This window comes from Panulirus ornatus, chromosome 68, assembly GCF_036320965.1.
Source record: "Panulirus ornatus isolate Po-2019 chromosome 68, ASM3632096v1, whole genome shotgun sequence".
Lineage (NCBI taxonomy): Eukaryota > Metazoa > Arthropoda > Malacostraca > Decapoda > Palinuridae > Panulirus > Panulirus ornatus.
In genome coordinates this window covers 12329110-12346219 of record NC_092291.1, presented here as the reverse complement: position 1 = coordinate 12346219, position 17110 = coordinate 12329110, and the positions used below count along the sequence as shown (strand labels likewise).

Sequence of the window (17110 nt, the reverse complement as noted above, 5' to 3'; positions counted from 1 at the left end):
AGAGAATTGATAACAGCGCACCATCATCCTCTTTCTTTTTTAAATCTATTTGTTCACATTTCCGATTTACACACGAAGAGTGATAGACTCCGTTAGCAGATACTGCAATCAGTATTTCGAGGCTGATATTATAACGTAAAGCCTCAAAAGCCATGGTAATTTCGCAAATACAACAGAAGATAATCCTCCCGTAAGAAAATAGACCCAATGTGAGCCATGCGAGTTAGCTTAAATCTGCCCTATACTTGGAGAAAAAAGTTCTCAATGGATTTACGATAATCGACCGGTAAACATCGAAGTTATGTAACACCCCCGCACCGGACGACGATATGCGGGGGTACACACACAACACACCTGACTGGTTGCCTGCTCTCACTACCTTTTTTTTTTAAAAAAAAACTTTTTTTACATTAAGTGAGGGAGTTTGGGGGGGGGGGGTACAAACAAGACCGACGTAAAGTTCATATCGGCGTCGGAGAAGCACATACATTTATCATAACACTGGATATGTCAGAACGAGGCAAATTATAAGACTCTTCTCGTGTCCTGTGTGGTTCAGCGTGGCTCTCGGTATTTATTTTTTCCTCTGTAAAGTCGCGTCGTGTTGTTCGTAAAGGTCCCACAGCCACAGGATTCCCTTGCTTCGTCAGTAGTATATAAGATACGTTTACACGTGCAAAACACCCACAGCGTTGTGGGCGGGAGAGACGTTGACAAGTGAACTCAGGTCGCTGAATAAGTAAACCGGAGGCTGATGGTGTGTGTGAATGCTGAAGGTCATGAAGTCATTGAAAAGAAAAGGGGGGGTAGGGGGCATTACTGAATCCCCAGCCTTTCAGCACGAACTCCATCTACCGACTCGAGGCAGTGAACCACCACCAGAAGAGTACTTCGTACAGCACTGTAGTTTACCGTAACTCGCGAGAGGTTTTTAGCCCAATAGTACAATGCCTTTTATTTGATCCGATGTGGTGGTGGGGGGGCGACTTAAAATCCGACACGGTGGTGGGGGGCGACGACTTACAGTAAGATACCAGCTCAGTCTACTTCATTTCCTGTCGTAACTTTCGGCCAGTCATTACGACTAACATTAGTGCCGGTGACCCAGCAACAACGACCCACCAACACCCCGTCCAAACACCTGTAACTCCGCCACAAATGTGGGGATCGGGCAACCCCTTCCCCTCCGTGCCAGCGTTAACTGCCTGTGACTGCCACCACAGACCACCACCCATCCCCCCCCCCCCCTGTGTTCCAGGCCACCCATTCCTCTGCCCCCTTTTCCAGCACCCCTCCTTGTTTGACCCTGGAACCCTCGTTTCGCCAACGACCCCGAAAAGTTACCGCCACCAAAATGCTCTAGGATTAACACCGAACGCCCTAGTTTACCAGCGAATTTACAAGTGTCCATCATGGACGAGCGTTCTTTCCATAGTTGTTTTATATTTTTTTTAATAAATACCCAATCAAAGAAACTTCGCACCTTCTTCTGGTCGTTGGTTAAAACGGCTTAATACACCCCAAGCACGTGAAAGGGGACGTGTACCGTTAAAGAATTGAAGATTTCTCGACGGTTTCTGGTAGGCTGGAGCGAGATCTCGCTACCCACACGTAATATACTAGAAGTACACAGCATCTTCTCCTCCTCGTTTGGAAGAACGACCACAGTTATGAAGGGTGTGATACACCGGCACTTTTACATCATCATCTCAAGTATGGAAGTCTTTACTCCATGTTATACGCCAGTGCTGAAGCAGAGAGTGGTTTGGAGTGACAGACTTGCAGCTTTTGCCTTGAAAGACATGTTTGCTTTCAGAACCTCATTATAGGGTTTATTTTGCCAGCTGAATATATATATATATATATATATATATATGTGTGTGTGTGTGTGTGTGTGTGTCGTACTCATTGCCATTGTTCTTCGAATAATAGATTTACTTCAAAACCTCATTAAAGCTTTGGCCTGTGATCTATGCTGAATACGACTCTAGGATTAAATTATTTTTTTTTTTTTGGGGGGGGGGGTAGCTATTAAGCGCTGTAAATAAGCAGTTCAATAATCACAAGATATATATATATATATATATATATATATATATATATATATATATAGCCTTGACAATGCGCCTCATATTCATTTGGTATCAGTCTCCCTGGATGAAGCAGTGTTGTATATTTCACATTTATCATTTTAAGTGTACAAGCCTTTCATGATAATTCGCTACAGATTTGTTTCCTACCTGCGGGCTTTTGAGAGAGCATTATGATATGTTTTACATGATCGTGATCAGGTTCAGAATCATTTCATCATATTATACTCCACCTCTGAAACAAAGACCTCGTTTGTCTGTTTGTTTGATTTTGGCCTGGGGGAAAAAAAAAGAAAAAGAAACAGGAATACCCGGCTTTTATTCTTCGAACAGTTACTTCAACACCTCATTATATGGGCTGTTTTATCATCCCGTATATAAATGAATCTGAAGTAATTTCTCTTTTGAGGGGGAGGGCCATTAGGTCCTGTAATTAAACATTTGAATTAATTTGGGATAATGAATTAATCACAGTTCGCCTCGCATTTACCTACTGTCTTGTTTTTAAGATTTTCATCACGTATATACCCTCCATCCTGTCTTGTATATCCCCCCACCCCATCATGTATATTCCCAAACTCCTTATACCTCCCTTAATCCCTCATATGTGTATATATATATATATATATATATATATATATATATATATATATATATATATATATATATATATATATACCACTAACCCATCATGTATACCCTCTGACCCGACTTGGATATCCCCCAACCCATTATGTATATCCCCCAAACCCATCCTATATAAATCCCTAAACCCGTTATGTATATCCCAGACCCATTATGTATATCCTAATCCATCATGTATTTAAATCCCAGAGACATTTAGGAAACTACTTTGTAATTCCTCTACTTATATATATATTTTTTTTCATATATTTTTCGTCTGATCTCAGCTCACATGAGCTAAATTAAGTCGGACAGAATCCTCCAGAACCTATCAAGTGGACTCACAAATTATAATAGGAAAACCGAACATTGACTACACAGTATTTCTTCGTTTTTATGAGCTTTATCCATATTCTCATTTATTTATCGCAGTTTTCCCTAAACTTTCGGAAATGCGTTCGTCCCACTGAAAATAGATATGAATAAAAATTTTATCTTTGCTCTTAATCTCATACATATTTCGGCCGCTCGGTCGGGTGTATTCGCCAAACACGTTGTTTTTCAATGCGACGATGACAATTGTAACCCTCTTAAAACTAAAGGGGGGGACCTGATTGCCCTGCGTTTAGGGGCCGACCACCAAACACATATTGCCAGCACGGCCAGCAGACGACGGCCACCACGCCTCCTCCTCTCCCTGACTCACCCACCCTTCGTATACGATCCCCCTCCTCCCTCCTTGCTAGCAGAAAAGAAGGAGGAGGAGGAGGAGGGAGAGGGAGCGGACCCAAACCACGTCAACGGCCACAACGCATCTGTAACTACCAGGGGAAACGCCGGGTAACAACTGCGGCGGCCTTGTAACGCGACAATTGGCGGGGTCGTCGGGGGGTCGGTAAATAGCGCTTTTAAATGGCCCGATACCGACCGTCGGTTACGGCGCGCGCGGGAGCCGGGGCAAACAGCCGGCCGGAATGTTCAGTTATTTTACCGTGCGTTGAACGTGAATTATTCAGGGGAGGGGAGGGGGGGGGTGTGCAGACCTCACATACCGTAACGATTGTCGCCACCCGCGAACCGATACACCTTTCGAGATGAAAAGGTGCTCCTGGAGAGAGAGAGAGAGAGAGAGAGAGAGAGAGAGAGAGAGAGAGAGAGAGAGAGAGCACCAGTGGACATGAGTAAGTGGGAGGACGAAGTGTGTGTGTGTGTGTGTGTGTGGTGTTGGAAGAGGGAGGGAGGGAGTGGATATTACTGGAGGCGAGGCTTACGGGGGTGAGCCAGTGGAGGTGGTAGACTGCAGGCGATGCCGTTCTAGAGAGCGGGCGATGGCAAAGGCACAATAAAAAAAGAATATATATATATTCATATCTTTTTATCAACACCAAACTAATTCCTACTCCCGAGGTAAACCGGCGGCTCGGAAAATTATACACCATCGCTCCGCCGCCGTGAATTTGTCCAGACAGAAAACGGGAAGCCCGTGCGGTTATTAAACCACATCCTGTTATAAAACTACGTTCGATGGAGGAAGGAAATTTCACCCCCTCCCCCCTCCCTTTTATTTTTTTTGCACGAATCGCCCATTGACGTCTCGTCACACTTGTTGGAGTCTGGTATGGATGGCGCAACTCCTCCCCGGCCATATGCAGCGGACGAACATCTGGGTTCGTTCAGAACCATCAGGTGGCAGAGTTGAGGTGGGGGAGGAGGTGGCCTGGCTGGCCAACACAACTGGCACACACACACACACACACACACACACACACACACACACACACACACACACACACACGGGCTTGTGGGAAGGAGGGATAGAGAGAGTGCATGCCAGCCCTCTACTCCGTCCGTCTCGTGAGAAAGATAGCGAAATAAGGACACGTATTCTCCTCCTCCTCGTCGTCGTCGTCGTAAGCTTCTTAAGCAGCAGCTTACCCCGTCCCCAAAGCGCCATTACCACGGTGCAAGGCTATTCACCTCGTACAGGAAAAGAGAGAGAGAGAGAGAGAGAGAGAGAGAGGATCATCCACCTCATTATTTTAATTGGTCTTAATGATCCTCTGGATAACGAGGGCTAAACGAAATATCCTCGTCTCTCACCTAATGACTGGTTTCGTACCGATCCATAGCAGGAGTTGTCGCATCCAAAGACAGTAATTAACTTTTCGGATCTATCCTCTTCCTGTTTCCTCTCAGAGACGCGTGAGATTCCCGTTGTGATTGAAGGGCCAAATTATACATTACCCCCCCCTCAAAAAGCTTCAATATATATATATATATATATATATATATATATATATATATATATATATATATATATATATATATATATATATATCAGTAATCTTTGATGAAAAAGTGACGAAGAACAACGAGGATATACCTCGGGGTGTGGTGGGGAATTCCAAAACCCCCACCAGGGCTGGAGCTTTTCTCCACTCCTCCTCCGTTTAAGGTTTGCCACAAGTTGGGAGATGAGTTAGGGTGAGGATAATGATACTCGCACCCTCGTCTTGCTTCATCTACAAAAGTGCGTTCACTCGTTCCAGCGTCTGCTAATGCCTAATCATTTTCCACTTCCTTAACTTACACGAAGAAAAAAAAAAATAATGCGTTTGCGGCATTTTTTTTTTTTTTTTGACCAATATTAGATACTTAATTTGAAATACAAAACTTTACACATACATATATATGTGTGTGTGTGTGTGTGTGTGTGTGTGTGTGTGTGTGTGTGGTGGTCGCTGATGTGTACACGGGACTTTCTTGCTCCTGAGAGAGTTCATCATTCCCCTGCTCCTGCGTGGAGTGCAGCCTCGAAGTTTCGGGAGCCCCATACAAGCAACCCGAAGGCCCTTGCTTTGGAAGTCACCCAGACAAGAGCAGGGACGATGAAGCTGTGTAAAAACCCTACCTTCATTCTCGATGTGTGTGTGTGTGTGTTGTGTGGAGGTCGCTGATGTGGCAGTTCAGGCAAGATGCAGAGTTAAGCAGCAGGTGATGTCGAACTGACAAGCTGTCGTCTTACACACAGGTATGGTGCGGAGGGTCGCCCGTGGTGGGAGCGCGGGTGGAGGCGTCGCTGCAGCGTCTGGGCGTCAACAGCACCGGCAGCCGCTACGCCCTTATGACCTTCCTCCTCCTGGACAACGGCAGCGGAGGTGAGTCTCTCGTTTCGAGTTGTATTTCCTACACACCCCCTCCTCACTCTTCCTCTCATGACTCACTCAACTTGTGTACTTTCCACGATTAGCCCACGCGCCAGTTTGTATGGCACTCCTCTCGTTCATAGACTCGACAAGAACTTCGCAAGCATCAAGTCTTGTCATCGCCCATGTGCATGATTTGTTTCATGGCGCCTACCATAAGCGCTGTAAACCAAGTCAGTGACCGCGACCAGTGGAGGACAGGCGGACTTTGCTATCTCAGTGTGGCAGGAAATGTCGATTCCTCAAGTTTGTCTTTACTTTTCCGGTTGAAAATTCCTCGTTCCTACGAGCTCGACTTTGATGTCAGGTTTTATCTGAGTTCGCTGTGCCACTGTGAGTAAAGTGAGGCACAGTCGGAGATTAGCAGAATGACCCCCCCAGAATTTTTCATACTGTAATGATTCATGAATCTCAAAAACTCATGCATTTAAAAGAATGGCGACATTTGGAGCCTTGAAAAAAAAAAAAGAAAAGAGCCACTCCTCTTGTATACTTGGTTAGCTCATCAAGTATGGACGGGTTACAGTATTTTTCCACGGTCGATTTCAAGCCTTCCTCCCCCCTCCAAAAAAAAAAAAAGTGAATGCAAAATATCATTTCGCTTCTCTTCCCATGTACACTTGGTCGCTCCATCAAAGTTGAATAGGTTACAGTGTTTTTCAGTTGTGTTATACGATATATTTTTTTTTTATATGTTTCTCTATCCAGACGTCCGGGGGTTGGATGATTTGGTAATGATTTTTTCCCAATACTTGAGCAAGACACATTGTCCTGACTAGTTAATGAAATACCAGTTCCGCGGCGTAAAAATATTCACCTGACAGATTGGCTCATCGAAGGCCACGACCTGGAACACCACTCCACTTTAAAAACTCGCCGGGAAAAAATTGTTCGTTTTCCTCCAAAAAAAAAAGAGTTCGTAAGTGCACGGGAATAACCGACCAGTGTTTCAGGGGCTTTATCATATGAAAAATATGGACAAACAACTCGTTCTGTGCCCTATACCTAAGTCAGGGGACGAGGACGTATGACGGAAATCCGTTTGATGAATCGAAATTACCAGAGGGAGAGAAATGTATTAAGACGGTGGCGGCATTAAGTAAAACCACACCACGATATTAGTTGTCATTGAGTCCCTCGTAATGTGACGAGTTTTGACTAAGGAAAAAGAAAACGAGAGGAATAAAGGGGAAAAAAAGGTAAAGTGTTATCGTCAGAGTGCAATTTACCACGGGGTAACAACCATGTCTGAAGTTGGTAGAAGACGTGGCTCTCACCACCACAGCGAACACAGACGTTCGGTAATCTCATTTCGAACACCAACGAAGTTCTTTGGCAACTCCGTGTCAAGGCAAATTCATTCGTCACCGTATTTCACGTAAGCCGTGCACTGGACGCGTGTTTTTACACAGCGTTATGTCTGGTCGTTTAGTCACGTGTCGGTTTTAGGGTGCAGCCAGAGAAACGCGACTTCATACACACGCACACACACACACACACACACACACACACACACTGGTGTCATCCCGCGGTTATAAGGCTTGCTTGTTGACCCAGTCCTTGCTTTAGCCGTGATGTACGCCAGCTTAAGCCCGCGGATGAAGCACTGCTGATGTGGTTACGTAACGTGCGACTAATTACAGCATTTGTTAGTAGCTGATGGTCATCCACAAGGATTACGCAACACTTCCACAATGAACATAATTGGAGTTCATTCCTTCGTGCTGATATATATATATATACCTGTATGTTTAATTACGTGTGCTCAGTGATTAATGTCCAGATGAAATCCTACATTGTCATTTTGGACTTATCCATTATTAATGATTAGTTCTCATTGATTTATGAACGTTCGAATCATAAATCTAATATTATATTAACTCTTCATTTATTATATCCCTACCCACGAATGTTAATATGACCAGGCTTATAAATACGTAACACTTATTATAGTCTGATATCAACCCCCCGATTGCCTACCGTCTCCCATACTCTTGATTTTTTCGTAGCCTTACCCTATACCTGTCTGTCTGTCTGTCCTCGTAATTTTTTTTTTCCAGACGCCTGTCTTTCGTTTCATATCATTGTCTCTCGATTCCCTGCGCCAGTGATTCTTATCTGTTGAGAAGAACTCCCAAGCCTGTGGCTACCCCTCACACCACCTTTTCACGATAGCTCCCACACCTCAGACTGTCCAGATCAGTTCCCGTGTCCCTCACTCTCTTCAAGCCGCTTCCAACCCTGACCTTCCTGGATGTTTAGGATAACTCTTATATCCTTAGTCGCCTGCCTGAACAATTCCCATAGCATAGGATTTCTGGAGAAACTCGTATCCGTGGCATCTAGGAGCACCTCACAGATCCGTGGACATTCTACAGGAACTCCCAAACCCTTCTCTAAATACAGTATCTTCCGTAAACCTAAGCTAACCAGAGTAGCAGTTGTCAGGCGCAGTTTTGTTCCTCCTGCTTCTGTCTGGGGAGGCCTCTGCACTAAGCAGTCAACAAAACTTCCCAAATCCCTGACTCTGGAGCGATATCTGCCTTATACTGTCGCGTTGACTAGACGTTCTCCCATCTGGGAACACCTCCCACAGCCCTGCCTGATGTAGCTTTCTTAACCAAGACTGTGTGCAGCAGTCCTTCACCGACCTGAGCGCTCACCTCACCACAGCCACGCTAAAGCATCTATCTTACCTCACCCCCCGACAGCGCAACACAACTTCCACACCCGTAACTGTCACTTGTTGACTGTCTGGAGCGTAGCGCCCCCACCTTCTCCCCATTATCTGGAGCAGCTTTTACCCCCGGGCTGTGTAGAACAACTCAAACAAGTAGGCTTAAAGCAGCTGCCTGTTTACTGTACGAAACTAAACGCAAACAGGCGTATTAAGTCTCCAGCATATTCTAGCCATGTCTCTCTCTCTCTCTCTCTCTCTCTCTCTCTCTCTCTCTCTCTCTCTCTCTCTCTCTCTCTCTCTCTCTCTCTCTCTCTCTCTCTCTCCACACACTTGCCCAGAGTAGGTCCTCTGTGTCCCCACATGTACCTCACTACCCAACCTTAGTGTTCCCACACCACCGTAGCCTTCCTGCTTTTGAGCAGCTGCCCCACACTCGCGTGAACGTGGGTAGCAGCAGCCGACAACATCCCGTGACGCCCTATATAGAGACTACCCATATTCCACAGACGCCGACTTGACTCGCCAGGACGGAGTGTATTCCCGCTACCTGCCGCCCCTGGAGGCCCCGGCTGCCCGCTACACTCTCACTGTTTACGTCACTAACTCCGGAGGCGCCCAGATCATCGCCTCTTCCCACCCGCCGGTCGCCCCCCGCCCTCGCCTCTACTCAAGCCACATACCGTACTCAGGGCGCGGTCGGCACCGTCGGAGTCCAGTACACACGCACCCACAACTACAACTCACGTGAGTCGTCGTCGTTGGTTTTGGTTGTTCATAATGGAGTTCATGAGGCAATAACAATAATGTAATTTGGAGTCAAGCTTTAAAAGTATATTTTTGTGCATGACGTATGTCTGAATGTCTCCATCTCAAGTACACCAGTCTTAATATTAACATGCTGGTGCTTGTGTGTATATATATATATATATATATATATATATATATATATATATATACATGACATTTTCCTCTCCACCAATGAGGATTCGAACCTCGTTCCATTTGCATGGTAGCTGGGTACAGTATAACCGCTCAGCCACGTGGTTCGAATCCTTGCTGTCGGCGGGCAGTTATGTGCTCTGTTATAGTCCACGTTCATACATATATATATATATATATATATATATATATATATATATATATATATATATATATATATATTATCCCTGGGGATAGGGGAGAAAGAATACTTCCCACGTATTCCCTGCATGTCGTAGAAGGCGACTAAAAGGGGAGGGAGCGGGGGGCTGGAAATCCTCCCTTTTTTTTTTTTTTTCCAAAAGAGGGAACAGAGAAGGGGGCCAGGTGAGGATATTCCCTCGGAGGCCCAGTCCTCTGTTCTTAACGCTACCTTGCTAATGCGGGAAATGGCGAATAATTTGAAAGAAAAAGAATATATATATATATATATATATATATATATATATGTGTGTGTGTATGTTGGTGTATATGAAATGTTTTCTGTAATTACTACATTAGCTTGGCCTCGATGCTGCGGTTCGGTGGTCCCTTACACAACGGGACGACCCGCCGGCTCCCTCTCCCGCACCGTCACGGTGGGCGTCCTGGATCTGGTGGGCGGTGAACACTCCCTCTCGCACATCCCACCTTCGCGCATCGCTGACCTGAGGGCGGAGGTGAACCCGGCAGCCCAGCAGGTGACCTTCTACTGGACAGCGCCAGGTGACCGTCGCGACCATGGTACAGGTAAGGCGACTTAATGACCCATCATTCTCCACTCGTCTTTCATGATCCCATCATTCTCCCCTCATTCACGATCCATCATTCTCCACCCGTCAGTCACCACCCATCATACTCCACCCATCAGTCATGATCAACCATTCTCCACCCGTCAGTAATGACACATCATTCTCCATCCGGCAGTCATCACCCGTCATTCATGACCCATCATTCTCAACCCGTTATTCACGATCCATCATTCTCCCCCGTCAGTCACTAGCCATCATTCTCCACCCGTCAGTTAAGACCCGTCATTCGCCATCGTCAGTCACGACCCATCATTCATGATCCATCATTTTCCATCCGTCATTCTCCACTTCAGTCACAACCCATCATTCTTCACCCGCCATTCACGACCAATTATTCTCCAGCCGTCAATCACGACCCATCAATCTGACACCCGTCATTCACAACCCATCATTCAAAATCCACCATTCTCTACCTGTCAGTCACGACCCGTCACACACTACCCATCATTCTCCACCCGTCAGTCACGGCCAATCATTCCTCACCCATCATTCACGATGCATTATTTTCCACTCATCATTCAAGAACCATCATTCTCCACTTGTCAGTCATGGGCCGTCATTCTCCATCTGTTATTAACAACCCATCATTCTCTACTTATCATTCACAACCCATCATTCTCGACCAGTCATTCATAAGCCATCGTTCTTTACCAATCAGTCATGAGTCGTCATTGTTCATCTCCCAGTCACAACCCATCATATTCTGGTGTGTGTATATATATATTTATATGAATGAGAGGGCTTGGGAAGTGAGTCAATTGTTGTTCGCTGATGATACAGCGCTGGTGGCTGAGTTTGGTAAAGTGTGTGAAATAAGAAAGCGGAGAGTAAATGTGAATAAGAGCAAGGTTATTTGGTTCAGTAGGGTTGAGGGACAATTAAATTGGGAGGTAAGTTTGAATGGAGAAAAACTAGAGGAAGTGAAGTGATTTAGATATGTGGGAGTGGATTTAGCAGCAGATGTAACCATAGAAGCAGAAGTGAGTCACAGGGTGGGGGAGGGGGCGAAGGTTCTGGAAGCGTTGAAGAATGTGTGGAAGGCGAGAACGTGATCTCAGAGAGTGAAAATGGGTATGTTTAAGGGAATAGTGGTTCCAGCTATGTTATATGGCTGCAAGTGTGGGTTGTAGATAGAGTTGTGCGCAGGAGGGTGGATGTGCTGGAAATGAGATGTTTGAGGACAATATGTGGTGTGAGGTGGTTTGATTGAGTAATGTAAGGGTAAGAGAGATGTGTGGAAATAGAAAGAGTGTGGTTGAGAGAGCAGAAGAGGGTGTTTTGAAATGGTTTGGTCACATGGAGAGAATGAGTGAGGAAAGATTGACCAAGAGGATATATGTGTCAGAGGTGGAGGGAACGAGGAGAAGTGGGAGACCAAATTGGAGGTGGAAAGATGGAGTGAAAAAGATTTTGAGTGATCGGGGCCTGAACATGCAGGAGGGTGAAAGGCGTGCAAGGAATAGAGTGAATTGGAACGATGTGGTATACTGGGGTCGACGTGCTGTCAGTGGAATGAACCAGGGAATGTGAAGCGCCTGGGGTAAACCATGGAAAGTTCTGTGGGGCCTGGATGTGGAAAGGGAGCTGTGGTTTCGGTGCATTATTACATGATGGCTAGAGACTGAGTGTGAACGAATGGGGCCTTTGTTGTCTTTTCCTAGTGCTACCTCGCACACATGAGGGGGGAGGGGGTTGGTATTCCATGTGTAGCGAGGTGGCAATGGGAATAAATAAAGGCAGACAATATGAATTATATACATGTGTATATGTCTGTGTGTGTATATATATGTGTACATTGAGATGTATAGGTATGTATATTTGCGTGTGTGGACGTGTATGTATATACATGTGTATGTGGGTGGGTTGGGCCATTCTTTCGTCTGTTTCCTTGCGCTACCTTGCTAACGCGGGAGACAGCGACAAAGCAAAATAATAAAATAAATAAATATATGTATATATATATATTCCCATGAGTCCACGGGGAAAATGAAACAAATAAGTTCCCAAGTGCACTTTCTTGTAATAATCACATCATCATTGGAGACAAGAGAAAAATATAACAGTCAGTTGATATACAACAAAGAGACATAACTAGGATGCCATTTGGTAAACATGCGATTGTCCAAGACAGACAATAAGCACATCATAAACTTATGTGGACAAGGTGAAATGTTTACAAATTTTATCAACAATAAAGTTATCCAATTTGTGTAGACAATCACTAATATTAAGATTATAATTCTTTGTGTATGAAATAATAGAAGATTCAATGGTATTTCTTGTGGTAATAGAGTTAGAGTTAATAACTGAGATGGCATTACTCCAGTCAGTACAATGATCATAGTTTTTAACGTGATTAAACAAGGCATTTGATTCTTGTCCCGTTCTTATACTATATTTATGTTGCCTAAGTCTAACAAAGATCCTTACCAGTCTGCCCAACATAAAACTTATCACAATTTCTACAAGGCACTTTATAGTTGCACCCAGGAGAATTTTCTGGTGAATTCCTGATTAAGATATTCTTTATAGTATTATTGTTGCTGAAGGCAACATTTACATTAAAGGATTTAAGCAACATGGGAAGTAAAGTAAAATTATTATTAAAAGGGAGAACTAAAAGATTCTTAGTGTCATTGGGAGGTTTGGGCTCAACTCTATAAAATGACTTCTTTGTTAATTCAAGGGATTTATCAATGAAAGATCTAGGGTACTATAACTTAGATCCAATAGAATATATCTTCTCAAACTCATCATCAATATACTCTGGACTGCAATGATGATAATTTAACTCTGTTATGTTGAGATGAGTAATAATGGATATATGAGTATACATTGGTAGGTTTTCTGTATATGCTAAACTTGAACTTGTTTCCTTGCCTATGAATCATGCCATCTAAAAATGGTAACATACCATCATTTTCATTTTCTACTGTAAATTTGATGGAAGGTACTAAATTGTTAAGTAAGGGGAGAAATATTTGTAAATTTTCATTTGTTGGCCAAACACAAAGAACATCATCTACATACCTAAGCCAAATTACAATAGAAGGTAAGATATCCTTTAGTAATTTTGTTTCAAAAAATTCCATATAAAGATTACTTAGTACAGGTGAAAGAGGGTTACCCATTGCCATACCAAATTTTTGAGCATAATAATCTCCTTTGAATTGAAATACAGTCTTTTATACACAATTTTATCAGTTCAATGAAAACAGACCTTGAAACAGGTAAATGAATATCATCCAAGACATGAAATAAATATTCTAAAAGGTCATCAACTGGAACTTTTGTGAAAAGTAAGGAAACATCAAAGCTAACAAGTTTGAAATCAAAATTAACATTGGTATTGTTAAGCTTGTTAACTAAATCTACTTTGTTCATGATGTTAGAATTTGATATCTTACCCACTAAAGGGCTTAATAAAGAAAATAATCATTTGACAATTCATATGTGATAGAGCCTGCTGAACTCACTATAGGTCTTGCTGGAAAATTTTGTTTATGTGTTTTGATAAGTCCATACATATATGGCGATGAAAAGGACAAAGATAACAAACTTTTAATAAGAGAACCATTACCTTTCAACAACTTCAGTTTTTTATTGAAATGGGAATTAACTGCCTCTAGGGGATTCTTACTGAGTTTAGATTATGTTGTGTCATCATTTAAAAGATCATTTATTTTAGATTTATAATTACTTTTGTCACGTCACAACAGTGTTAGCCTTATCTGCTTTTGTAATATGTATATCATTGTCTTTTTTTAAGGTGTTAATAGCTCTTATAAATTTTTTAGGGCAATTAGGTTCCACTGGTTTTGACAAACTGACATACACTAAACCCTTGCAGATATTAATTTCATCACTAGTCAAATTACTGTATTTCTCTAAATTGCAGAAAGACTTTGTGACACACAATCAGCACACAGAACTTAATCCATAGCCTGAGGCACACAAGGAATCCTTTTCTACTTGTTTATTGGACAGGTTTATCACAAAAGAAGGGATTGTGTTCTTAGTCTAGTCGCTGTTTTTAATAAGATGGTCCAACTTACAATTTAGTTTCATATTGCATTCATTCCTTAATCTATTGTAGCAATAGTCCAACATCCGGTTCTTCCAATATGTCAGTATAGCCATCTTAATATTAGTGATGGTCTATACAATTTTGATAACTTTTTTGTTGATAAAATTTGTAAACAATTCACCTTCTTGTCCACGTGATAAGTTTATGATATACATCTTGTCTGTCTCCAACAATATCATGTTTACCAAATGGTGTCCTAGCTACGTCTCTTCGTTGTATATCAACTGACTTATATTTCTCTTGTGTCTCCCCTGATGATGAGATTATTACACGAAAGTGCACTTGGGAACTTATCGTGATTCATTTTCCCCGTGGACTCATAGAAATATACTTAATCATGCACAAAATTGTGATCCCTTCCAATATATATATATATATATTTACTTTGCTTTGTCACTGTCTCCCGCATTAGCGAGGTAGTGCAAGGAGTAAACAGACAAAAGAAATGGCCCAACCCACCCACATACACATGTATATACATACACATCCACACACGCAAATATACATACCTATACATCTCAACGTATACATATATATACACACAAAGACATATACATATATACACATGTACATAATTCATACTATCTGCCTTTATTCATTCCCATCGCCACCCCGCCACACATGAAATAACAACCCCCTCGTGTGTGCGAGGTAGCGCTAGGAAAAGACAACAAAGGCCACATTCGTTCACACTCAGTCTCTAGCTGTCATGTAATAATGCAGCGAAACCACAGCTCGCTTTCCACATCCAGGCCCCACAGAACTTTCCATGGTTTACCCCAAATGCTTCACATGCCCTGGTTCAATCCATTGACAGCACGTTGACCCCGGTATACCAAATCGTTCCAATACACTCTATTCCTTGCACGCCTTTCACCCTCCTGCATGTTCAGGCCCCAATCACTCAAAATCTTTTTTACTCCCCATCTTTCCACATCCAGTTGGGTCTCCCACTTCTCCTCGTTCCCTCCACCTCTGACACATATATCCTCTTGGTGAATCTTTCCTCATTCATTCTCTCCGTGTGACCATACCATTTCAAAACACCCTCTTCTGCTCTCTCAACCACACTCTTTTTATTACCACACATCTCTCTTACCCTATCATTACTTACTCGATCAAACCATCTCACACCACATATTGTCCTTAAACATCTCATTTCCAGCACATTCACAAGTCTATCCATAGCCCATGCCTCGCAATCATATAACATTGTTGGAACCACTATTCCTTCAAACCCCCATTTTTGCTTTCCGAGATAATGTTCTTGACTTCCACACATTCTTCAACGCTCCCAGAACTTTCACCCCCTCCCACACCCTGTGATTCACTTCCGCTTCCATGGTTCCATCTGCTACCAAATCCACTCCCACATATCTAAAACACTTCACTTCCTCCAGTTTTTCTCCATTCAAACTTACCTCCCAATTGACTTGTCCCTCAACCCTACTGTACCTAATAACCTTGCTCTTATTCACATTTACTCTCAGCTTTCTTCATTCACACACTTTACCAAACTCAGTCACCAGCTTCTGCATTTTCTTACACGAATCAGCCACCAGCGCTGTATCATCAGCGAGCAACAACTGACTCACTTCCCAAGCTCTCTCATCCACAACAGACTGCATACTTGCCCCTCTTTCCAAAACTCTTGCATTTACCTCCCCAACAACCCCATCCATGAACAAATTAAACAACCATGGTGACATCACCCACCCCTGCCGCAAACCTACATTCACTGAGAACCAATCACATTCCTCTCTTCCTACATGTTGGGTTGAGGGACAAGTCAATTGGGAGGTAAGTTTGAATGGAGAAAAACTAGTGGAAGTGAAGTGTTTTAGATATCTGGGAGTAGATTTGGCAGTAGATGGAACCATGGAAGCGGAAGTGAGCCATTGGGTGGGGGACGGGGCGAAAGTTCTGGGAGCATTGAAAAGTGTGTAGAAGTCGAGAATGTTATCTTGGAAAGCAAAAATGGGTATGTTTGAAGGAATAGTGGTTCCAACAATGTTATATTGTTGCGAGGCATAGAAGAGTTATGCGGAGGAGGGTGGATGTGCACAACCCTGTCTATATATAGCCCATGTTTCGCAACCATATAACATTGTTGGAACCATAGTCCTTCAAAGATACCCAATTTTGCTCTCTGAGATAACGTCTTCGCCTTCCACACATTCTTCAACACTTCCAGAACCTTTGCCCCCTCCCTCATCCTATGACTCATTTCACTTCCATGGTTCCATCTGCTGCTAAATCCACTTCCAGATATCTAAAACACTTCACTTCCTCCAGTTTTTCTCCATTCAAACTTACCTAATAACCTTGCTCTTATTCACAATTACTGTCAGCTTTCTTTCACACACTTTACCAAACTCAGTCACCAACTTCTGCAGTTTCTCACCTGAATCAGCCACCAGTGCTGTATCATCAGCAAACAACAACTGACTCACTTCCGAAGCCCTCTCATCCACAACAGACTGCATACTGACCCCTCTCTCCAAAACTCTTCCATTCGCCTCCCTAACCACCCCATCCATAAACAAATTAAACAACCATGGAGATCGCGCACCCTTGCTGCAAACCGACATTCACTTGGAACCAATCACTTTCCTCTCTTCCTACTCATACACATACATTCCTTACATCCTTGG

At 43.3% G+C, this 17110-nt stretch overlaps 1 protein-coding gene across 1 annotated transcript in view; it reads left to right on the top strand.

The window, feature by feature from the left end:
- The window catches only part of LOC139747265 (calcium-activated chloride channel regulator 1-like), a 319531-nt gene that overhangs the window by 268994 nt on the left and 33427 nt on the right, over positions 1-17110 (top strand). The window contains 4 exon segments of the mRNA XM_071659359.1: positions 5746-5872; positions 9107-9293; positions 9295-9344; positions 10080-10307. Coding sequence (XP_071515460.1) covers positions 5746-5872; positions 9107-9293; positions 9295-9344; positions 10080-10307 — 592 coding nt within the window.